At 56.7% G+C, this 24,156-nt stretch overlaps 1 protein-coding gene across 3 annotated transcripts; it reads right to left on the reverse strand.

Annotated features, from left to right (window-relative positions):
* Window positions 1-5: 5 nt before the first annotated feature.
* Window positions 6-21,059, reverse strand: Akt1 (AKT serine/threonine kinase 1). Of its 3 annotated transcripts, none has more exons than XM_029484761.1 (14): window positions 20,902-21,059; window positions 17,709-17,847; window positions 9,004-9,132; window positions 6,043-6,154; window positions 5,623-5,770; window positions 5,040-5,171; window positions 4,892-4,957; window positions 4,122-4,190; window positions 3,723-3,848; window positions 3,521-3,649; window positions 3,231-3,445; window positions 2,956-3,043; window positions 1,296-1,398; window positions 6-961 (listed from the first exon to the last, which is right to left on the reverse strand). In XM_029484761.1, exons 2-14 carry the CDS (start codon window positions 17,752-17,754, stop codon window positions 882-884), a joined length of 1,443 nt encoding a protein of 480 aa, XP_029340621.1. In that variant the 5' UTR covers window positions 17,755-17,847; window positions 20,902-21,059; the 3' UTR covers window positions 6-881. The 3 variants fall into 3 exon arrangements, with proteins under 3 accessions (XP_029340621.1, XP_021034877.1, XP_021034879.1); XM_021179218.1 differs by lacking the exon at window positions 20,902-21,059 and adding an exon at window positions 20,180-20,456; XM_021179220.1 differs by lacking the exon at window positions 20,902-21,059 and adding an exon at window positions 20,180-20,456 and having other exon boundaries at window positions 11-911.
* Between the last annotated feature and the right edge of the window lie 3,097 nt (window positions 21,060-24,156).

Below are 24,156 nucleotides of genomic sequence, written 5' to 3' on the forward strand. Positions count from 1 at the left end.
AACCACAAGCTTGAAAAGCAATTTTTATTGAATTTGGAGGGACAGTTTCTTATTATAATAGTAAAAATGCTGAAGCTGAATGTTGTAAAAAACGACATGGTGCAGCAGTGGCCAGCGTCTGGCCGGGAGGGGACAGGCGAGGGTGACGGACAGCGGGAGAGGGAAAGCATCTAAAAGGACAAGTGCTAGGAGAAGGGCTCACGTGAGGCGGGCACTCCCAGGGTACCCGTCAAGAGCCACCACGCGGGAGCGGGTGCGGGAGAGCAGGGGCTCTCCTGTCACCAAGATTAAAATCCCCTAAATGTCTCTGAACAGCATGGGACACAGCAACAAACCGGATTCTTGTTCCTCTGTCCACCTCACTTGAGCCCTGGCCATCCCATCCACCCTAGGGCTGAAGCAGCTGTGACCTCTCCCCGCCCAGAGGGAGAGGGCCAGTTAGCATACCACAGGGAGGTGCTTCTGGTGCCTTCTCGCTGGACTTTGGCCCTGGACCCTAGAGACAGGTGGCGGCCAGGGTGGACAGGCCAATGGGGGCAGTGACGGGACCCACCCAGACCCATGAGCCCACATTGCACATGGTCGCGTCAGTCCTTAATAGTTTTCTACATGAATCTAATTGTTCTGGGCACTGAGGCCACATGTGTGGTCTCAAACTGGATGAAATAAATTAAGAAAAACCCCAGGATAGTTTTCCTCCTGACCTGGCTGGGAGGTAGGCTGCTGCCCACAGTAGAAACATCCTCCCCTGGTCCTGGAGGCTGGCAAGGTTCCTCCCCAGCGCATCCGAGAAACAAAACATCAGGTTCAGATGATCCATGCGGGGCTTCTGGACTCGGCAATGCAGAGGAGCGCGGAGCTGCCAGCCACTGCCCCAGGCCTCAGGCTGTGCCACTGGCTGAGTAGGAGAACTGGGGGAAGTGCGGCCTCCGCTCACTGTCCACACACTCCATGCTGTCATCTGTGGGCCACAGGAGGGCTCAGACCAGTCTCCAGAAACAACCCGCCCACCTGACACATGCCAGAGGATACAAGGGGGCCCTGCGAGGGGGCAGTGACTCTGGCCCTCAGAACACTCCCTCCCTCCCCTCCTGGCTGCTACCACCCTCCAAAGGGTTTATTTGATGTTTTTAGTTTGGGGGCTGAAGAGATAGCTTAGTGGTTAAGAGCACTGGCTGCTCCGGTAGAGGACCCAGGTTCAGTTCCAGTTCCCACGCGGCTGCTCACAACCAAAAAAAAAAAAAAGCAGGAGTGCAAGCCGGGCACTGAGGGGCCGTGGAGCAGGGTGGCCTCACCTTGATCAGGTGGCGTGATGGTGATCATCTGAGCTGTGAACTCCTCATCGAAATACCTGGTGTCAGTCTCAGAGGTGACCTGGGGCTTGAAAGGTGGGCTCAGCTGAGGAGCAACAGAAGGCCTGGTTATTACTGGGTTCCAGTCCCTCCATCCTCTCTGGGCAATACTGACCTCCTATCGGGTGGGCACTAGCACTAGGGAACAGCTCTAGGAGATGGAACTGGGCAGGGCAGGGGAGAGCAAGCCCAGAGATGCCCAAAGTGATGAGAGGGTAGTGACTGCCCACCTCCAGGCAGTGGGAACTCCTTTCTCTGGTTGTCATTTCCCTTCTGAGGTTTTTTTTTTTTTTCTTCCCTTTCCATTTTTTGAAACTGGAGTTCTGTGTAACCCCAGGGACTACCTCTGTAAACCAGGCTGGCCTCAAACTCAGGGATCCACCTGCTTCTGCCTCCCAGGTGCTGGGATTACTTGCACACAGTGGGACTACTTGCACACAGTGGGACCACTTGCACACGGTGGCACCACCACAGCTGTGGCAGGACTCGAAGCAGTCTTCAGGTGAGCTCACCTGCCTCACTGACAGCCCAGGAAGAAGATAAGCTGCAAAGTGGTGTATGCAGTGGAGGCTGCTAACATCCTTTTGGGTCTCACAGGCAAGGACCCTCAGTTGCCATCCCTCCCAAATCTAGTGTGAAGGCAATGCGGACTCTGACTCATGGGATCTCTAGTTGGGTGTGGGCAGGAAAGGCATGCCATCCACACCCCCACATGCTGCTGGCCCCGTGTTATCTAGAAGGTACAGGGCACCCAACACATCAAGGTATAGTGTTGAGACCACCTGCTGTGTCCCTCGTCAGCCTGGGCCGGGGTACTTAGGAGCTGGAGAGAATCACACTTAGGGGTGAGTACAAGGGGCTCTGCTCTCTGCAGTGGCCTACACTGTGCCAGAAGGGCAGGGGCTGTCCCAGAGTGGGATGAGGTTCACCCTAGAGTTGGAGACACCTAGACATTACCCTCCACCCTCAGCTAGCTTTCATCATAGGGCACATGAGGAGATCTCCAGGCAAAGGACAGGAGCAAGGAGCAGGTGTAGGCAACAGGGGCACAACTGAGGGCCTGGAGAGGCCAGGTGACTGTGCGAGGTATGCAGGGCTGCATACTACCCTCTACTGTGCGAGCGAGCGAGCAGTGAGGGAGGAGGGTGTGCACAACCCTGTGGCTCTGTGGGGGCATGTGACTACACAAGGCTGTGGGCCCAGCATGGGTGTCTGAGCCAGCAAAATATGGAGTGTTTGCATGTGTGCACACATGTGATTCAGAGATGGGCACAGTGGCCAGAGTGAGACAGTGTTTATATGTATGTACACACATATGTGATCCAGAGATGGGCACAGTGGCCAGAGTGAGACAGNGTGTTTATATGTATGTACACACATATGTGATCCAGAGATGGGCACAGTGGCCAGAGTGAGACAGTGTTTATATGTATGTACACACATATGTGATCTAGAGATGGGCACAGTGGCCAGAGTGAGACAGTGTTTATATGTATGTACACACACGTGTGATCCAGAGATGGGCACAGTGGCCAGAGTGAGAGTGTGTGCATGTGTGCAAACACGTGTGATCCAGAGATGGGCACGGTGGCCAGATGCACACCTTCTTCTCATACACATCCTGCCACACGATGTTGGCAAAGAACCGGTGCTGCATGATCTCCTTGGCGTCCTCGGAGCCCCCACCGAGCCTGTGGGTAGGAGACAGATCCAGGGCTCAGACACTGCATGCAAGGTGACAGGTCACAGGGATACTCGCAGGGTAGGGGTACCCCTAGCTGCCTGACCACCCCACCCGACATGTGACTAAGACTGTGGCGGGTACAGTGGGTAGCAGCACTGTCTAGAGGCTGAGCCTGAAGCCCCGGCAGCCCTTACCTCTGTGTAGGGTCCTTCTTGAGCAGCCCAGAGAGCAGGGACTTGGCCTCAGGGCCGAGTGTGCGTGGGAAGCGGATCTCCTCCATGAGGATCAGCTCGAACAGCTTCTCGTGGTCCTGGTTGTAGAAGGGCAGGCGACCACACATCATCTCGTACATGACCACGCCCAGCCCCCACCAGTCCACTGCACGGCCGTAGTCGTTGTCCTCCAGCACCTAGATGGGGGACTCTGTCAGCATGTGTCAGGGCGTGGGAGGGTGTGAGGGAACACACAGGAAGTAGCAGAGCACCTCAGGGGCCAGGTACTCCGGCGTTCCGCAGAATGTCTTCATAGTGGCACCGTCCTTGATCCCCTCTTTGCACAGCCCGAAGTCCGTTATCTTGATGTGCCCGTCCTTGTCCAGCATAAGGTTCTCCAGCTGTGTGGGAAGACGTTCAGTCAGTGAGGCCAGACCCCCCCCAGTCCCCACCCGCCCTGCTCCATGAGCACACCTTCAGGTCCCGGTACACCACGTTCTTCTCCGAGTGCAAGTAGTCCAGGGCAGACACAATTTCCGCACCATAGAAGCGGGCCCGGTCCTCGGAGAACACGCGCTCTCGAGACAGGTGGAAGAAGAGCTGTGGGGTGGAGCGCACCGAGGAGGACCTGTGTGAGGGCCCGCCAACCCTGACCCACAGGCAGAGGGAAGGTTAGGAACTAGCCCCCAAAGAGAACTGGAGACCGCGAGACTCCAACTCAGGAGAAATAAGACATCCCCAAACGAGCAGCTACAGGCTCACATGGCCAGGGCTGGCAGCACCAGTGATCTGTACTACAGAGAGGGTTCAAAGCTCTCAGAGGGACAAGTTCACCCATCAAGTGCCCAGGTCTGAAGCTGCCTGTGGCCCTACCTCACCCCCGTTGGCATACTCCATGACAAAGCAGAGGCGGTCGTGGGTCTGGAATGAGTACTTGAGGGCCTGGAATGGAAGGTAGGGCAAGCCTAAGCACAGTGACACTGCCCCCTGCCACCCCAAGATGGATCAGGGCACATCTTAGGTATCACCGTAGCCCAAGCTGGCCTAGAACTCAGCAGGGACTACAGATGCAGGCCACCATGCCAACTGGTAGATTTTTAAGATGAGAGACATGAGGTCTAGGTTCAACTGCAGGGCAAGATGGCTTAGAAGTTAACTATACCAAGTTCTGGGGTTCCCAAGAGCCTCCAGATGGGGAGGTTGACACAACAGCTTATAGTTTCTAGACCTGGCGCACTGAGCCACCCCGACAGCCTTTCCATCATGGACCACGGGTGGAATAAGCCCAAGACGCTGACCCTGGAACTCAATCAAGCCACTGTAGCTGAGCTTCACTAACAATCAACCTGCGGGACCAGCCTAGAAGACAGGTCTGAGAGGACTGCAGGGACGGAGAGCTGAGGCAACTCAAGGTCTCAGCAGAGTGAGAAGACCTGCCTCCTGCACACTACAGCTGTGGGCATGACTGTGCCTCACTCCTGCCTCCTGCACACTACAGCTGTGGGCATGACTGCAGCCCCACCCCTCCGTCAGCCCACCTGATGCCCATGAAGCCCTTGTCCATGTATGGGTGCAAAGGCAACAGTGTGGGAGTGACCCACTCTTCCCTATCCCACAGGGCCACACTGATGGCCACTGCTTACCGTAAGGAAGGGATGCCTAGAGTTCTGCAGGACACGGTTCTCAGTAAGCGTGTGGGCAACCTCATCCTGGAATGCAGAACCAAGTAAGCACCCATCTCCCCTGCATCCCACTCCTCTCAGCCTCCCTCCAAACCTGCCCTCCCTGCACCTTGGCGACGATGACCTCCTTCTTGAGGATCTTCATGGCATAGTAGCGGCCTGTGGCCTTCTCTTTCACCAGGATCACCTTCCCAAAGGTGCCCTTGCCCAGTAGCTTCAGGTACTCAAACTCGTTCATGGTCTGTGGGCAGTAGACAGAGCCCGGTTAGAGAGAGCCCTTGCTCACCACAACCAGCCTATGGTAATAAACCATATGCCACCGCCTTCAGCTTGACAGTGTCCAGAGTGAGCAAGCTTCCACCAAGTTAGCCGACAGCAAGAGAGCTGGCCACAAGCCAGGCCCATTCTCACATGTGCTGGCCTGCGCAGTCAGTGAAGGGCTCTGCACAGTCTAGTCAGAGCCCTGGGCCTTGGGAGTCAGCAGGCATCTTCATGTTACTTACTTTTAAGTACTGGGGTCTCATGTCTCATGCACGCTAGACAAGCACTCTGCCAACTGAGGTGTCCTCAGCCCATGTCCAGAGGAGCCAGGGGTACCCAGACCCATACAGGAAGCCAGGCAGGAATACCAGGACCTACCAGGTCCCTCCACAACCCCTGGCAGCCCCAGCAGAAGCAGAGCCCAGACTCACCACACGGTGCTTGGGCTTGGCCAGGGACACCTCCATCTCTTCAGCCCCTGAGTTGTCACTGGGTGAGCCTGATCGGAAGTCCATCGTCTCTTCTTCCTGCCTCTTGAGTCCGTCGGCCACAGTCTGAATGGCGGTGGTCCATTCTTCCCTGCAGCAGGTCAAGTGAGGCCTCAGGCACCAGGAGGAGCTGTTGCATGGCTTTCGCCAACCCGCTGCCTGGCTGCCTGGTCCTGAAGCTGCAGGCGACCACTCAGATCCGGGGTCTCCACACACTCAGAGTATCAGGAACATCAAGGTACCTGGGATGCTGATATTTCTCCCATTATGCCCCACTCATCCCACAAGTGCTCCAGTCTAGTTCTCCAGAATGGACTCAGCAGAGGCCTCAGGCTCTCAAGCAACCATACCCCGCCCACTCACCGCTCCTCAGGCGTTTCCACATGGAAGGTGCGCTCAATGACTGTGGTCCACTGCAGGCAGCGGATGATAAAGGTGTTGGGCCTTGGCCGCTCTGTCTTCATCAGCTGGCATTCTAAAGAAGTCAGGGGAGCATCTATCTGTTCCTCTGTGAAACTCCCCTTCGTAGTCCTCACCAGACAGAGCCCAACCCTGTCCCAGGAAGGTGAATCTCATCCTCACTTTAAAAATGTATTTGCCACGCCGGGCGTGGTGGCACACGCCTTTAATCCCAGCACTCGGGAGGCGGAGGCAGGTGGATTTCTGAGTTCGAGGCCAGCCTGGTCTACAAAGTGAGCTCCAGGACAGCCAGGGCTATACAGAGAAACCCTGTCTCGAAAAACCAAAAATAAATAAATAAATAAATAAATAAATAAATAAAAATTAATGCCACGCCGGGCGTGGTGGCGCACGCCTTTAATCCCAGCACTCGGGAGGCAGAGGCAGGCGGATTTCTGAGTTCGAGGCCAGCCTGGTCTACAAAGTGAGTGCCAGGACAGCCAGGGCTGCACAGAGAAACCCTGTCTCGAAAAACCAAAAAAAAAAAAAAAAAAATGTATTTGCCAGGTGTGGTGGTGAACACCTTTAATCCTAGCACAGGTGGATCTCTGTGACTTTGAGGCCAGCCTGGTTTACAGAGCAAGTTCCAGGACAGCCAGGGCTACAACAGAGAAACCCTGTCTCAAAAGGCAAGCAAACACACACATTGATTTCAGGGGCTGGAGCGATGGCTGGCTCATTGATTAGAAGTACAGCTGCTCTTCCAGAAGACTAGAGGTTCAATTCCTAGCACCCATGTGGCAACCCACAACCATCTGTAACTCCAGTTCCAGAGACCTAATGCCCTCTTCCTGTCTCTAAGAGCACCAGATCCACACATAAAACAAACAAACACCCTTCCTTACACACAAAACAATAAAATGTAAAAAGTTTTAAAGTTTTAAAGCTTTTTGTTTGTTTGATATAGGGTCTTTTGCTGTGCGGCCCTGGAAAACTCCACGTAGACCGGCGATCCTCCTGCCTCTGCCTCTCAAGTGCTGATTGACAGGCTCTAGCCACCACCGCTGGCATTTCTGTTTTCTTCCTATGTAATTCTGACTCACCTAGAACTCACTATGTAGTCTACACTGGTCTTGAACTTGAGGTAATCATGCCTCAGCCTCCTGAGGGCCAGGAATACAGCATGAGCCACCACACCCTGCTCCATCCCCTCTCCTTGCCCTAGTTCCTCTCAAAGAACTGAGACCCAAGACCTGCCACAGCTGAGATGCTCTGCTCTGAAGGTGAAGGAACCAGTCAGGCTAGATCAGTTAGCCCTACACCAAAACTATTCTGAAGTTCCTCTGTCCTTCAACTGCTGATCCCTACCTCATGTGGGGCCTCAGGGATCCAGCCCACACCCCTTTCTGGTACAGAAGTACCTTGCTGTTTTCCCAACAACATACAGAGTCTCTGGAAAAGTCACACATGTGCTCAGCACGCAAGCCTCACACTGGGAGCACACACAGGAACAAGGATACCCAGAACATGAACACCTGGTGGCCACACCTAGAATATGCACACCTTTAAGGGTGGATCATGGGAGCAGCCCAGGCCCTGAGGATATGTGTGCAGCAAGAGGGCTTCCCGGCAAAGCAGGCAGGAGGGACTGAGGGGCCTCCCACATTCCATCGTCTGGGTCCTGGCAATGTGAGGGGCCTCCAGGCTCCAATGAATGAGCAAGGGGCAGCCTGCCAAGCAAGGGGCCAAGAGGGGCTTGAGGCCCAGCCTTGGGAAAGGCCTATGTCAACATGGGGTGGGGGGAGGGGTGGAAAAATCACCCTGAGCCTTGTCTCCAGCACATCTGAGACAGCCTGTCAGGCAAGCAGATGAAAACTAGCACCAAGTGGGGGTCTTAACCCCTCCCTCCAGAACCCACCTCAGAGAAAAAGCCTGAACACAGCCCCACCCTGCTTTGTTCCCAGCTAGGCGTAAACTGTCTACCTCCTGAGGCCCAAGACCTGCTTGAAGGCCAAGCCCTGCCCACTGCCCAGCGGCCCTTGGCCAGTACATATACCTATGTGTCTGCTCTAGAGAGGCCCCTTTCCTTCCTCCTGCATAAGTAAGCTGGGATTCCTTTCCTATCCAGCTGTAGAGGCAGCAACCTGTGTTAAGCCCTAAGACTCTGGGGCAGACCTGGGGACTGGCCAAGTGCCCAGAGATGGAAGGCCCTAGGATCTGAGGCAGGTCAGACAGAGCTACCTGCAGGGCAGGAGCATCTCAAGAAGGCTGTGAGGATAAATGGAGACCCAGCTATGCTAGGCACATACTCTACACTCCAGACTGCAGCCCAAGGAGGACTCCAGAGTCCGCAGTTAGTAACTGCCCGGGCTTACTGCTGTCGCTTAACACTGTCAAACCTATCCTTGTCCAGCTCCAGGTAAAACTGGGCTGTGACAATGTGGCACAGAGATCAAAGACACTGCATCTGATCCCCAAGCTCTCAGACATTTTCACAGTGTCCCCAGCTCTATCACCCTCACCAGTCCTGGAGCAGGGCTGACTCCCATTGACCCTCCAGCAACAGGAACCACAAGACCCATAAGGCAAAGGGCTTCCGATGGCCACCTTCCCAGGGAGAATCACAGAGACGGTCCTTGGGATGTCATTCACTCCTAGAGCTGGGAGCCTCTCCTCCCGCTGTCTACCCAAGAGTTCCCAAGGAATGCCCTTGAGTGGCTGTTTAATCCACAGGGACCCTGGTCAACCCACCCACTAGACCAGGTCTGGCCACTCACCAGTTTTAGAGGAGGTGACTCAGAGCCAGTACTGCCCAGTACCCTAGGACTAACAGGAGGCTCTCCTCAGGTTTCTCAGTGGGCAGTTTCAGCCTCCCTGCTGGCCTGCCTAGCCACCCCATTCAACCCGCATGGCTAAGACACTTACGTGCCACTGAGAAGTTGTTGAGTGGGGACTCTCGCTGATCCACATCCTGAGGCCGTTCCTTGTAGCCAATAAAGGTGCCATCGTTCTTGAGGAGGAAGTAGCGTGGCCGCCAGGTTTTAATATATTCCCCTGCAGGGGATAGGAGACATAAGGAGCTGCATGGGAACTCCACTGTGAGGACCCAGATGCCTGGGAGGACCCAGGCACAGAAGATCCAAGGAGAGTATAGTGTGAGGTGGGGAAGAAGGGACCTGGGACACTTCCATCTTCCCAGCAAGCACTGGCACCAGGGCACAACTGGCAGTGCATGCAGCTGGGAGCATCATCTAGGGCTCTGCCTGCACAGCAGACCCAGGAGGTGCCACAGCTGGAACAGGGGTGCTATGCCCAGCTGAGTCCCACCCCGGTCACCCAGGTACACAGGAACACTGTTCCCTCCAGTTTTGCAACATCAGCCATACGCAGGCACCACACTCAGGAATCGGAGCAGATGTCCTCTGTGATCTCCCAGCGACTGTCATTTTTCATACTGACACCCGGAAAAAATGTTTAATTTACATTTTGCAGAGCAAGGAGTCTGAACAACAGGGAACTAACTAATTAGGCAACTTCTTCATCTGAGGGGACACTAGGTTGAGAATAGGAGGGGCAACCCACAGGGCTGGGGTCCCTTAGCTCTGTCTAGGATAAAGCCTGCCTGCTCCACTGGGCCCTAAACAAGGTCACCTGAGGGATGTGTGATGAGCGACTGCTTGTCTAGACCACCTACCACTAGGTGCTCCTGGGCACAGACCCAGTCACAAGGTCAAGCACCGTGGTCTTGGGCATAAGGCAGTGCCCCAATCGCAGTCCATAGCCCCAGGGAGGCTGGCCAGCTTTCCTTCTTTACCCTCTAACGGTGGTGTGTACCAAATCCAGGTATTCCCAGAGAACACTTCCCCGGGTGAGATACAGTCTGCTCAGTATAGTGTATCAGCTGGACCTGTCCATGCTCTCAGGACCTGCAGGGGCTCTGGGCAGCAAGCTGCAGGGCTCGACCCATGATCTACCTCCCACCATCTAGCCCCTTCCCATGCCCGGGAGTCCTTTCCAAACAGCAGCCTTGTTCTGCATGACCCTACACCCTGCACAAAGGGGGATGAGAGGGAACTGAAGTGATGGAGAGAGGCTGTTGGCGAGCCCGGGGAACACGTGAATAGAACCACTACCAGGCCAAGACTCCCACCCCAGCGGCGAGCAGCTCCAAGAGCTAGGGATCCCGTCTTCTTGTCATCGCTGCAGACCTCCTAGGTCTGACAAACCGATGCAGACCCTGGCCCCACAATGGAAAGCAAAGCAAGAAAGCCCTCCGGACTCTTGGCAAGTGCCCAGATGTGGCCGGGGCTCCTCCAGGGCATAGGCAAGTTTATTCTGATTCTCTTCAAGGGCCTACAGTCCGCATGCAACCTCTAGAGCACCTGTACACCCAACCCACCTCCCATCTTTAGCTCCCAGAAGCCCAGCTCTCCAGCACAGCCACCCCTTTGGGCACCAGCCCTGCTTCTGACCAGGTGGCACACACCTGCAGGTATTCACACACCCAGCAGCCCTGCGACAGCCCCTCCTCTGGCACAGGGCCTAGAGGGTGCCGTGGTAGGCAGGGGCTCTGAGTAATACAGCAGAGCACTGGGGGGTACACAGCCCACCCCCCATCCTGTTCCTTCCCAGGCCACCCGCCGTGTGTGCCCACCCGCCAGCACCAGTCTGGAGCTGTCGGCCCCTGATGGAGTACCCTCCCATCTCACCAGCTGCTGCTCCCCGGGACACTAACTGAATACGGAGGCTGATGAGCAGCGCACCCGCGCCCCAGAAATCCATCTTGATTTGCCAACTGCTGCCCATCCCACTGTGCCCAGTGCAGGCCCCAGCTCTGGCCCCCACACATAGACCACCACCATGACCCTGAATTTCCTATGGGCTCTAAGCCTACATGACCAGCCCCAAGGCCTGGCAGATTCCAGAATATAGACCTGGAGTTACAGACAGGGGGCACTCACCAGGCAGAGGACAAGGTAAGGACCCAGCCCCACATACACACAGAGGGCCTAGGTGCCCTTCCCCTCCCTGGCCACACAAAGCACACAAAGGCCACATGGCCAAGGAGAACTGTAAAGTGAAGTGGCCTCATGAGGACTTTCCCTTTCACAGTAAAGGGGGGCCACAGCTCTGACACACACACAGATCTCTTTCTCTAAATCCTGCCTCAAGGTCTAGCCAATTGGTCACTGGGGGTACCGGCTGAGCCAGCTGCAGCCTGGGCTGTGGCCCGCATGTTAATGAGTTCAGACCAGACAGACCCCAAACCTCACTCGACTGCAGAAACGGCCAATATGATAGACAAATACAAGAGGCGGCTGCCCTGGCCCTCTGGAGCTCCATGGTACCTAGGAGTACTCCTGCCTACCCTGGGGGGTCTCTTTTGGGAATACAAACATTGGCAGGTCTCCCTCAAGTCCTTCATAGTCCAGCAAGGAGTGACTGAGCCTGAGCCATTCTGGCCTCTGTGGAAGTGCTAGGCTCTGGCCCAACTGGGATCTTCTTGGCTCCCTTGACCCGTCTGGATGCTTGATACCCTGAACTCAGGGGAGTCCATCTGGGCAGCATGGCAGCATGGCAGCAGCCAGGGCCCTCCACCTGGCTACACAGCCCTGGGGATTCAGGTGCACACGGTCCACAAGATGTGCAGGCTCCTCCACCTGCAGGTGCCTTACCAGGCCCATGTTAACAAACACATGGACAGATGACAAATGACCAGGCACCACCTCCACAGTGCCATTCCTGTGGCTCTTGAGGGTAGAAGCCTGACAACAGCTTCTCAACGAGAAATAAAAACCAGCAGAACAGAAGACACCCAGGGCTAAGCCCGGCCTCACACCACAGTAAACCCAGCTCTCCACCATATACATCTGCAAGCCCATTCAGGAGGCGTCACAGCTGCTATGCAGAGAGGACAGCCGGTACCCACTCCACCCAAGGACCTGCTCCACCTTCTAGCAACAAGACCAGCACCTAGGAAGAGGCAAGGACTCCCCAACAACTTCAGGGCTCCCTCAGGCCCACCTCCACCTCCAGGACCAGATTCTGTCCAATCCTAGGGGAAAGGTACCCAGAGGTGCTACCCACTGGTGCCTCAAGGTCTAGGCCTTCCAGCATCTGTGTGGGTGAGCCTCCGAGTCCCTGCACCTAAATCACCACACTAGGAAGGAGGGAGGCAGGGCACACCTTTAATCCCAGCACTCAAGAGACCCAGGCACGACTGGCGTCCTCTCACACTGGCCTGGCCTGGGTCCTGACCACTGTGAACATTCTCTCCAAGTCCCCGGTTCTTGGGGAAACTGCTGGATAAACACTTTGCCGCAGTAGCAGTGGCGGTGGCAGGCGGCAGCTGGCAAGGCGCCAGGCGGCACCGAGCTGTTTCTCCACAGCAAAGTGAGCCCCAGCAGGCCTGGGGAGCAGGCGCCAGCTGACAGCAGCGACCAAACGTCCCCTACCACCAACACATCCATCGCACCGACAGCTGCCGGGCGCCCATTTACCTTCTCCAGCACATTGAGCAAGCGGTTTGCTGATGGCAGCCCATTGGGGCCATTAGCCCAGCTCTGGCTGCCTTCTGGGCAGTGGGTGGTCAGCAGGTGGCAAGGTCATCTCTAAGGCCAGCCTCCCAGGCCCCTTTGCAGATCCTCGGACCCATGTCACTTGACCCCAATAGACTCAATGACCAAGCGCTGGGCAAAGGCAGGGAGTGGAGGGGGTGTGCTGTCCACAGCAGGTGAAACCCCAGGTCTGGTGTTCTAGGGTACAGCCCAGGTGCAGCCTGTCTGAGAGGGGTGCTCATGTGGGTCTCACAGCGTGGGGTACCAATGGCCAGTGGCACTCCACTGGGCCTAGGTGTGTTTTTTGCCATAACCCACAAATGTAAAATCTCACCTAGCAAGAAGTAGGATGCACTGTACCCACCAGCTTTCTGGAGAAACCGAGGCTTTGAAAAGGGGACCCTAGCAGTCACAGAGAGGCAGGAAATAACCAGAGCTGAGGGCCAGCCAGGACACAAACTGCACAGGCAGGCCTCAGCTGAGAAGAGCCAAGATACAGCAAGCACGCGACTGCAATGCGTCCCAAGGTCTCTCAGGTTCCTGGAACCCACAGTGGGTGGCACACCTCTCCACTGCCACCTCCAGTCCAGTTTCCTGAGCCACGGGGAGTACTGGTCGAGACTTTAGCCTACCCACCCACATCTTACATTTGCCTACTGCCTCCACAGCAGTCCCCACCCTCCCCGTACCAGAAAGGAAGGCCGGCCCACAGCCCCACTCTGCCATACACACCATGCACCCCCAAGTCTCCCGTACCATTCAGGTCATCCTGTTCACCTTAGTCCCACAGTTTTGGGGCAAGCCACAGGGCCACTGTCCCACGCTGGCTTTTAGCCTCCCTACACCAGCCCAACCCTTCTCATTCGTCCTACTTCCCCAGACACAAGACAGCTCACAGACCCCACAACGTTCCTGTGCTGAGTCCCAGCACTGAAAAGGCCGAGGAAGGGAACTCACTTGAGTTCAGGACAATCTGGGCTACAAAGTAAGACCCTATCTCAAAAAACAACTAAATGGGGGAGAGGGGACAGCGGTTGGGGAAGGGGGGCACCGACACAAAAGCCACTCAGAGGCAAAAGATAGTGAGGCATGCAGCTACCTGCAGACAGGCCACCGGTACTAAGGGGCTCCTGGCTGCTCTGCTCACCAGCGTGGGCTAGAGTCTAGGTCTTGGCTAGGCAGACTCTTCTGGGGAAGTGCTGGGTGTGGGTAGATCACCAGCCATGGTGGGATGGCTGGGACAGCCACAGCTACTGTTACAGGGAGGGCCTAAGGCTTGGTGCTGGCTCTGGGCCTGGCTCGGGTGTGACTGGGCAGAGAGGATTGCCAGAGGACAGAACAGTTCTCCCCACTACCCCATGGCACTTCTAGGAATCAGCCTGATGCAAGCCCTCAAGCTACTCCTAGCAGCAACAGTAGGCCCGGGTTCTGGCCGTCCACACAGCACCCCACCCCCTTCCTGGTTTCAGTGCACTTGGCCACCCTGCAGAGCTGGCAGGACCAAGAGGCTGCCCCAGACCCAGCAGTTCAGTGGAGTCCCATGTCCCCACATTTTTCCTCACCTCCTGGTGACCTCCATGTGGCTCAGCCCCACTGGGGCAACTCTGTCTAGAAGATGGTCGTCAGGAAGCCGAGAGGACTGCTGCCCACTCTGGGGAGTCACCAGGCCAGGCCGGACTGACCCCCACACCCCAGGAGAAGGCCACCCAGCTTCCTCTTTTGTTGTTTGTTTTTAAGGGAGAACTCAACACGCTCACAAAACAGGAAACTCAGTCCCAGCACCAGCCAAGGCTCAGCGGCAGCCACACACCGCAGTGTACTGTCCCCTCCATGAATGGGCCCTGAGCATTCAGCTGCCATCTCTGTCCAGGTCTCCAGGAATGCCACATGCTTACCTCTCCCTCAGGATCAGTCACCATGCATGGCATTACTCCTGTCCCTAGATGTTGACCTGCCCGCTGGGCTCGGGACCCTTGACTCTCCCCAGAGACCATGAGCTCAGCACAAGCGGATCCACACCCAAAGCCAGAGAGCCCCATACTATATGCCAGCTTCCCTCTATCCTTGTCCAAACTGCGCCCACCTGCCAGGCGCTAACCCAGTGAGAACATCCTGGTCTCTCCTAGCCCGCTGGGTCCCTCAACTAAGTCTGCTGAGTGAACCTATGACGTGGCCCCACACAAGGTGGCCCTGCAATTGTCATGTGCCACCTACTCTTAAACGCATAGCCCTTCGTTCTCAGACCTTTCCATGTCTCAGGTCTAGCCACCTGCTGGGAGCTGGGAAGACACAGACATAGACAATGGCTACCCTGGCCAAGAAGGTGAGAAGAATCCCTGGCTCCAGTCTCTACCAGGGCAGCTCTCACGCATACAGCCCGGCAAATGTCAGGGATTTGAGGGAAGAACACAAAAGACTAACACAGATAGGCCTGTGGCCTCGGTACACAGCTCATTTGCAACCTGCAGGCTGAAATCAGAGGTCGCGCGGACAAGTTCAGCCACACCTGCAACTTAACCCCAGGCTGGCTGTTAAGAAGACATGGTTCATCGACCCCAAACCTCTGCATCTGGAGAGCAGCACTGAGGTTCATCAGACCAGCCACCTCTCATCTCTAGGAGCTCAAGCCCAGTCTCCCACGGGTCTATGTTGTTGGATGCATAGGGAAGCTAACGCCCAGTCACAGATCAATGCACAACTAGAATGTCTGCTCTTGTACTGGGCACTGGCTGGGCACCCCCTGACCCAGAGCACAAACAGAGCTCCTGGGAAGTGGCTTGGGGAATACTTCCTGAGAAGTAGGCACCTAACTCTCAAGGAGGAGGAGAAACCTGGCCCTGGGGTCTCTGTAGCCATGGAGTGAGGAACATCCTCTCTTCTTTGCCCAAATAGCCCTGAAGGCACGGTCAGCCCACGGGGAGCTTGGGGAGGAGCCAAGAACCAATGTGCTCCAAGCCCCTGGCTGGACATGGGAGACCTAGCAAAGATGGGTTCTGTTCCCAGTCTGCGGAGCTATAACCTACAAAAGCAACAGAGGGAGGGACATAAGGAATATCCAGGTGTCTGAAGGATCATGGGACATTAAGAGGCAACTGCAATAACCTTCCCTCCCTGCCTACCCCAGCCAAGTCATAATGGCCTCAGGGAAGAAGTCTAACATGGCAATCCAAGACAGGGAGAGGGCTGGAACCCCAAACTAGTGATGCACACAGGGCTCGTTGTGGTCAAATGTGTTGAGAGGTCCCACTCTCGTTGTGTTCAAGGGGGAAACAAGGACCGCCAAGACCTCGGCAAGCAGGAGCAGGCCAAGCATGGGTCTTGGCTGGGCCAGAGCAAGGCAGAATAGGAGGACCCGGCCCAGGAATGTGGCATAGATGCCATTGCGCACAGCAGAGCCCCTACTACCTAGGCTGGGGCTGGAGGAGGATGAAGGACCATGAGGACAGCATATCTCTCTGGCCTGAGGCTGGGAAGACCCCCACCCCAAAGACAGGCAGCCCTGTCAGTTCCACGGGGCAGGCAGGCAGGCGTTGTGTCCCCTTGCCATCCCACAGCTAACGCATGCTCTCACGTCTTTATCCACCACCATTTCCAGGGCATGCATGGGGAAAATCAAGGCCTAAAGAACTCAATGACCTTCTTCTCCTGGAGGGGGACAATGACAGAGCTGCCAAATCAGTTCAAGCACAGCCTCAGCATGTCCACAGGACCTAATGTCCTGTGCCACCTGGCCCCTTCAGAAAGCTCAGTCATAAGGAGCAATATGACACTCCCTAGGCCTCAGAAGGGTTCCTACCTGGGGAGAGAGGCCCAGCAATCTCTAGGTTGGCCCTAACTCTGACAGCCATACAATACACACATGTCCATGAAATAGACTGTTTATGGCCTAGGGTTGGGGAGAAGAGGGAGCCAAAGAGGCAGACAGCAGGGCATGACCCAGGAATCTGAGCTTAGGAGGCAGGACTCCTAGTGGGCTGGGGAAGGATGCCCTGGAGAACAAATGGGAAGTCAGGTGGGGGCAGGAGCCAAAGGTCACAGCCTCCTGGCAAAGCCCAGCACAGAATCTGCCCTGCAGCCACCCGAGTGGGACCTCTCAACACATTTGACCACATCTTCCACCCCTGCTTGAGCCCTCCTGGGTCCCAACCATCCTCCCCAACTTCCCGTAGCTCCTGTGCGCCACCCCCTCACCACCCAGTTCTGCCAGAGCTGTAGGTACTCGATAAAGCCCCAGGTCCTAACACCAACTTCTGTCCCCACCTCCCATCTTCTCTATCTGAGTCCTCCTCCCGACACCCAAAAGTACAATTCCCTGTCTAGAGAGCCAGGAAGGAGAGTGGGAGGAGAGGCTGGGACTGGCAAGGATCACCCTAGGGCTTCCGGAGGGAACAGGTCTACAGGAAGAGGAAGTCAGAAGGGGGTGAGATGCCTGCCCTGGGGCAAGAGCAAGTGACTATCCTGGGGGAACTGGCTTTGAAACTTACTCCTGGCAGGCTGGAGGAAGAATGGCGGGTAGGCTGGAGGTGAGGGGCCCCAGGCCTGGGAAGAGTCCATCTCAGTCAGCTTTTCAGTTCTGAGCCCCCTGACTTCAGGAATCCGGGCCTGAGGTGGGCAAAGGGCCCAGCCGAGCAACCCTGCCCTGCCCTGCCCTGCCTGCCCTCAGGAGCCCTTGGGCAGTGCCCAGGCTACTCGTCTGCCAGCCCTGGAACAGCAGCCACGTCCTTGCTGCCTTCCAGGAAAGCCAGGCGTGAGGCTGCTGCAGCTGGCCCCACCCCCAAGCCACTCATGGCAGGCCCCGCACAGGGCCTCAGCCTCTGGCCAAGAGGCCCCAGGAGGAGGCCGTGACCTCCATACTATGGGAAAAGCTGGGCCTGCACACTCCTGAAGCAGGCCTAGAGCCCCATGACGGGGAGGTGCCCCCTTCTGTCCGCTAGGCCTAGACACAGCAAGCACTTTATGATACAGTCTGCTGGGTCAGTAAAGACCCCACCACCACCATCTCCGCCCTAGTTCCACATTGAAGAGCTAGGCAGACCCAGGCCCGCCTGCTTCTCCTGTGGAGTGCGGACTTACCTCGTTTGTGCAGCCAGCCCTCCTTTACAATGGCTACGTCGTTCATGGTATCCGTGGCCCCCAGAGACAGGGGTAACCCAGGGATGATGCTCAGAGTCTCTTCTCAGTAGGCTGAGCCCAGCCGGCCTGGCCGCAGCGTCTAGAAGAAGTCAAGAAAGCACGTGAGACAGGCTCCCACTTGGGACTAGCTTTCGTGAGCCCCAGAGGGCCCACAATTACCCATATCCCCTCATGTGATCTACCCATCTCCGGTTCCCAGGTTCCCTCCTCACCCTTACTCCCTGCCAGCCTGCCTGACGTGTCTCCAAAGGTTGCTATAGAAGACCTCCCTCCAGTAGATGCTACACCCAGATCTAGGCCTGGTAGTCTGGGGTGCAAGGCTGTGGCCAACCCCCATCTTCCTGGTCTCTGCTGGAAACATTCATTTCCAGAAGGCTTTTCCTGTTAGGCAGCTAGTTCAATTTGCTACCCCAGCAGATAGGCCACCTCCTCCAGGCAGCCCTGACTGCTTCTGCTCTGCCTCGCACTAGTGAGGGGTGCTTACCACTGTCTCACCACCCCCTACAGTCTGGGAGGCCTACTGCAGGTCGCAGGGTCCCTACGGCTCACGTTAGGAACACGGGAAGGCCAACACTGAAGAGCACTGGTAGAACAGGAATGGTATGAAGCTGAGCCCAAAACCCTTCAGGACAAAACTAAAAACTCCTCAGGCAGAACCCCAGACCCCCTTGGGAACACAGCACCCTGCCTCTGGAGCTATCTCGTTCACTTGGTGAGTACACACTAGGCACGTATGGTTCTGTCGAGCCTTCACCCTATGCCTGAGACAGAGAGACTCTGAGACAGCCTGCTGGGAGTACCCAGAGCAGTGGTTACGACCCACAATTACAGTATCCGGGAGCCCACAAACAGGGCAGGTAACACACAAGACGAAGGGTCCTGCAGCGGCCAACCAGCTAGCCTGTGCAAAGCAAAGGGTGCCAGCTCACCTCGCAAAGATCCCCCGCCCCCCCATTGCTTCTCTTCCGGAGGGACACCTAGGTATCCTTCAAATATCCCAAGTCTGGGCATTCTGGGAAAGTGTGCCTGAACAGCCCTTGACCAGTAAGCCTGTGTTGTCCCTCCACCTGGAGTCCATGTGGACAATCCCCAGGGAAAGACTGGAAGGCCACCGTGGAGTAGATCCCAACTAGGGTCTACTACAGCTGACTGACAACCCCCTATGTCATCTCTCTAGCCCAGAAGACACAAGCTGGCACCCAGAGTCTCTCACTTTGCCTTGTATGAAGCTAAATGTGGAACAAAAGGAAGGCCGGCTGCTATGTGTCAAATGCCAAATGCCAAAGTAGGAAAGACCACACCTGGCCCAAGAAGGAAAGAGCCCTTCCCTCAGCAAGCAGGTGGCGACTAAAAGCCAGAACGAAAAAGATAAGCCAAGAAGAAATCCCAGCTCAGTGACTGTCAGAGTGGGTGTGGCCTGGAGGCAGAGGGCTGTACTGCAAGATCTCTCTCGGTGGATGTCCCCTACCCCCACCCAGCCCCAAGGTCTGCTGATGACAGTCAGCTGTCCAGAGCCGTGTAAAAATAAATTCATACACATGGAGTGAAGAAACACAGCAACATTAACGCTGATGCCCACATCAAGCCGCCTTAAGCATGGGACACTCTTCCCACCATGCCTTGCCGTAAGGGCATATGGTTGCCATTGTTAAGTCTTAAGAGTTCAGCCCCTCTGGGACATTGGCCCGTGAGCCACACGCCCAGCTGGGGCCCCACCAAGGCGACTCGCCCTTCACTTTAGTGATGGCTCTAGGCAGTCAAGGCTAGCCACCGGGAGCAAGACCAGGGGCCTGGGGGAAGGAGGAGTTTGGCCACACAGCAGAGGCCCAAGGTTCCACCACCGCCCAACTTAGAAACCCGTCCTCTTTAGACAATTCCATCAGCTCAGCCAGTATCCCGGATCCGGGAGACCAAGCCCACGCCGTCCTCAAGGCCCCGGCACCTCCAGAAACCTCCTAGTCCAGGAAGCAGCTTCCGGGCCCAGGAGGGCTAGCAGTCCTTTGTGGGCTAGCCTGGGCACTGTGCCACCGCGCACAACTTTCTGTCCGTGGGAAATGAGTTCTCCTTCCCAGGGCCCTCCCACCGCACGCAGGCCGCGGGGCGAGCCTTTCTCCTACCCTCGCTGGCCGAGTGCCCGGGCAGCCCCAGGCCCCAGGGCGCACCGGCCCCCACTGCGCACAGCAACAGCGCCCCTCTCCCGCGACCTGGCCCCGCGGAGCGGCCACCCAAGGTCACGCAGCGGCCGCCCGCACCCTCGCCGGCGTGGGCCTCCAGCGCGACCAGTCCGGCCCCGCGCGCTCCCCGCCCAGGCCTCCGCTCGGCCACTTCCTGCTCCTGCTCCGAGGCGCGGCGCGGCCGGGAACAAAGCGGGGTGGCCGCGGCCCGGAACAGGGCGCGGCGCGGGCACTCACCGGGCCGCCGCGTGCGGGCGACGGGGCCTAGCCGGGCCGCGGCCTCGGGCGCCCGCCGCTCCGCATCCCGCGGGCGGGCGCTGGGCGGGGCCGGCTGAAGGCAGCGGCGTCCGGGCGCGCGCTGCTGGCCGGATCTGGGCCGCCGCGGTGCCGGCCGCAGGACGCTGCTCGGTCCGCTCCGCTGGTCCCGGACTCGCGTGCGCTGCCGCGCTGGGCCGGCCGCCCGCCGCCTCGGTGCTGCCGCCGCCGCCGCCGGCCCGCCTTCTCCCCGCCCCGCGCCCGCGCCGCCCGCCCACATCCGCCTCCGCCGCCCCGGGCGCCCCCGGCGCGGCCCGCGGCCAGGGCGAGGCACCCCGTGAGCGCGAGCGCGGCCCCACAGGCGCCGCCCTCGGGTGGCCCCGAGCCAGGGCCACGCGGGTAACGGAGCCCCGCCGCAGATCCAGAGCTCCAGCTCTGGTCTGGGTTTCCCGGTTTGTGGGACCTGGCCCTTCCCGGCCTAGCTCTCCAGATCCCAAGGAGGGAGGCCAGCGTGCGGAGTGAATCAGTTTGACTCTCAAGAGGCCCAACTGTCCCCATCTTGGGAGCCGGGAGAGACTGGTCACCGATGTCCTAAAGGCCAGCCTACACAAGAAGGAAGGCTATTGAGGGCTCATCCAACCCAGTACTCCCTGCCACAGCAACTGATAGGGACTCTCCAGGTGACAGGGAGGACGGGAGCACACCTGGACACCCAGAGGGGGCAGATTCAGGGGTAGGACTCAGTCAGCCAAGACCTTGCAGTGGACTCAGATGGGTGAGGCTTGGGGGGCGGTTCCTTATGGTGTCCCGGAATTGAAGAGTCAAGGTGGTTCCTGCCTCTTATCCATCCTCAGTCCTTCCCCCTTCGGCCAGCCTCAGCAGTTCCTGCGCAGGGCCCCTCCCTCATCCCAGAAGCCCGACTTGATAGTAACCCTTTTGTGAATTTACCTTCATGTGTTTGGTATTTTTAACCAGGGGACATTTTTTGTTTTTCATACAAGGGTCAGAGTTCACCAGGAGTGTAAACAAGAGGGTAGATTTAGTAGTCCACACTATCGCCCAGGATGGAAATCGGAACTCCTTCTCGGGCTCCTGGGGCTGACCTGGGGGAAGCACGCCCCACTCCCGGAGAAGAACTCACTCTCCTCTCAGCCACGCCCCATATTCATCAGACGGGGATGGGGATGGGGGGCTCTGTTCTGCGCCCTGTCTGCTGCACAGCTGCCCCAGCTCAGAGAGCCTCCAGGGCGCTAAGTCAGAGGCTCAGCAGCAGTTCTGTTCTGCTCCAGCTGTATCCCTGACCCTGAGGGTGACCTTCAGAGGCTGAGAGTCACACAAATATCCATCACTCACCCAGCAAACCTTCACCCCAGGCCCCCAACTCCTCCTCTCCTACTTCCCCCATCCCGTTGCTACACAGGTCTGGGCAGTTAGAGCCAGCAGGGCGCCCTCTTGTGGAACACATAGCAATTTCTGGCTGTTCTCCAGTGACCCGTCTCACTCGGATGCTCTTCCTGGAAGCCACTGTTGGAGACAGCTCCTACCTGTAGTGAGCCCTGTTTCAATGCAGTACCCAGTTCCGCCTCCCTTCTTTGTGTCTCTATCTTCCCCTGAGTCCGGAGGGGGTTGGGGGATAGGCGACTCCTTCTGGGTCCACACTTTAGCAACACCTCTTTGGGCCTCCTAGACAGAGCCACAAGGTGAGTAAGGTCTGCCTTACTGAGACTTGCCACTGGCCTGCTCTGCAGCCATGCTCTCCAACAAAAACTGTGGTCCCGGGGGCTGGCGAGATGGCTCAGCGGGTAAGGTGACTGCTCTTCCGAAGGTCCTGAGTTCAAATCCCAGCAACCACGTGGTGGCTCACAACCACCTGTAATGAGATCTGACGCCCCCTTCTGGTGCGTCTGAAGACAGCTACAGTACTTATGTATAATAATAATAAATAAATCTTTAAAAAAAAAAAACCAACCAAATCTGTGGTTCCTGACCCTCTTCCCCCCTCTCTCACAGAGGTCTTCCCCCCTCTCATCCCTGGCAGCTTGGTAGGATGCAGGCACTATCCTGAGCTAAGAGGTCTGGGCATCAGCTACATAATGAGATATGCTCTTGAGACAGCTCCCAGGTTAGATGGCACCCGAAATCTAGAGAGGTTCTGCCTGTACCAGCCGGACTGTGGCTCTGTGATAGCCTCTGTCATCTATTTGCCAGTAGAGAGGGATTTTGGAGTGGCAGGTGTCAGGGTTCTCAGCACAGATGGTGGATCAGTCTGAGGAATGTCGAGCGACCCTGCAGGTGTGGCTGGTCCTGCAGGGAGCAGTTTCACTGTCTTTGTACCTCACAGGTTCTCTGCCCTAAGACCTATGGTAAGTGAGAGGCTAGGCTGTGGAGGCATTGCCCAACATGGAGGAAGAGGGAAAAGGGGGGCTGGTTGGTGTCAGCCTTCAACATCCAACCATCATTTTCTCTAGAACCGTTCTGTGGCAGGCTTAGGCACACAAGCGTGGCCTGCTAAAGGAACAGGGACGCACCTTGATGGACAACCTGGGACTCTGCACAGGTCCGTGCAGGATGCGTTGCAGGTCAAGAGGGGTCAGGGAGGAAACTCACTAAAGAGGTGACCTTCAAGCAAAGACAGGAATAAAGAGGAGAGACAGTGACCGGGACTTTGGAAAGAACATCCCAGGACCACAGACACATCACCTTACGGTAGGCCTCAAAGTTAATTTTCACAGGTCCCTAGAATATGCTCTGATTTCCATGGTGCTAATCCCCAGTAGCAAAGGTATTATTAAGGGGAGAGGGCAGTGGTTCTCAACCTGTGGGTCATGACCCACTGGGGATAAAATGACCCTTTCATAGAGGTCGCCTAAGATCATCTGCGATGGTTCCCATGACGATTCGTAAAAGTGGCAAGATTAAATTTATGAAGTAGTGACAAAAATAACTTTATAGTTAGGAGTCACCACAACATGAAGAACTGTATTATTAAAAGGTCGAAGCATTAGAAAGGTTGAGAGCCACGGGATTGGGGCTCAGAAGAGGCAGGCTCCAGAGAGGTAGGATCTGGGCTTACCCTGAACATAGGATGTGGGCCATTCCTACACAGGTAGAGTGGTGGTAAATACTTGGACAGTCAGAGGGAACTGGCCCTCCCCGGGCTGCCGGGCTCCTATGTTGGGGGCAGCCAAGCTCTGCCCCTCAGCCGTGCAGTGCCTGGATACTCTAGGTGACTCTAGGCTTCTTACTGCAGGTGCCAGACGTAGAAAATATAGTCAAATGTGCATTTCAGACACATACATTTCTTTTCTAGGGCAGGAAGTTGAGACTGGGCCTTGGTATGTAGCTCAGGCTGGTCTAGAACTTGAAATATCCCTGCTTCAGTCTCCGTTTAGTACAACACTGGTTTTCTTCCCTGTAGAATCTAGGTTCTCCAGGAACCCTGGGAGCCCCCTTTAGGCTTCCAATACGACTTTGAACAGGCCCCCTGGAGCTGTCCCCAACAGCCAGAAAGCCCCACTTCACAACTGGGTACTCTGTTCTGAGTGTCTAATGAGCCGGGTAGGGAGTTGGGGGGAGAGACAGGACTCAGCGGCTGCTTCTACCCAGAATGCCTTTGGATATTCTACCCAAACCCCTGTAATTCCTGTGCAAGACCTCCTTCCTACTTACCCTCTAGCTCTCTATGTGGTGCCCACCCAACATTATTGGTCCCTGGACTTCTAACAAATGCAAGGTGAAAATTCGGAACGGGCCTAGCCCCATAGGAACTCTGGCCCTGCAATTTGGTACTGCGTGGCCCCTCCCTCACGCTAGAACTGTAAATGAGAGTGTCTAATTGACAAGCTTAATGAAGCTCAACGTGAGCGATGTCTCAAGCAACTTCAAGTCCCCTCAGCTAAGAATACCCCTCCGCCTGCACCCTTGGCAGCCATTGGTGTAGCCCATGCCAAGGGACCTCC

Source organism: Mus caroli, chromosome 12 (genome assembly GCF_900094665.2).
Source record: "Mus caroli chromosome 12, CAROLI_EIJ_v1.1, whole genome shotgun sequence".
Lineage (NCBI taxonomy): Eukaryota > Metazoa > Chordata > Mammalia > Rodentia > Muridae > Mus > Mus caroli.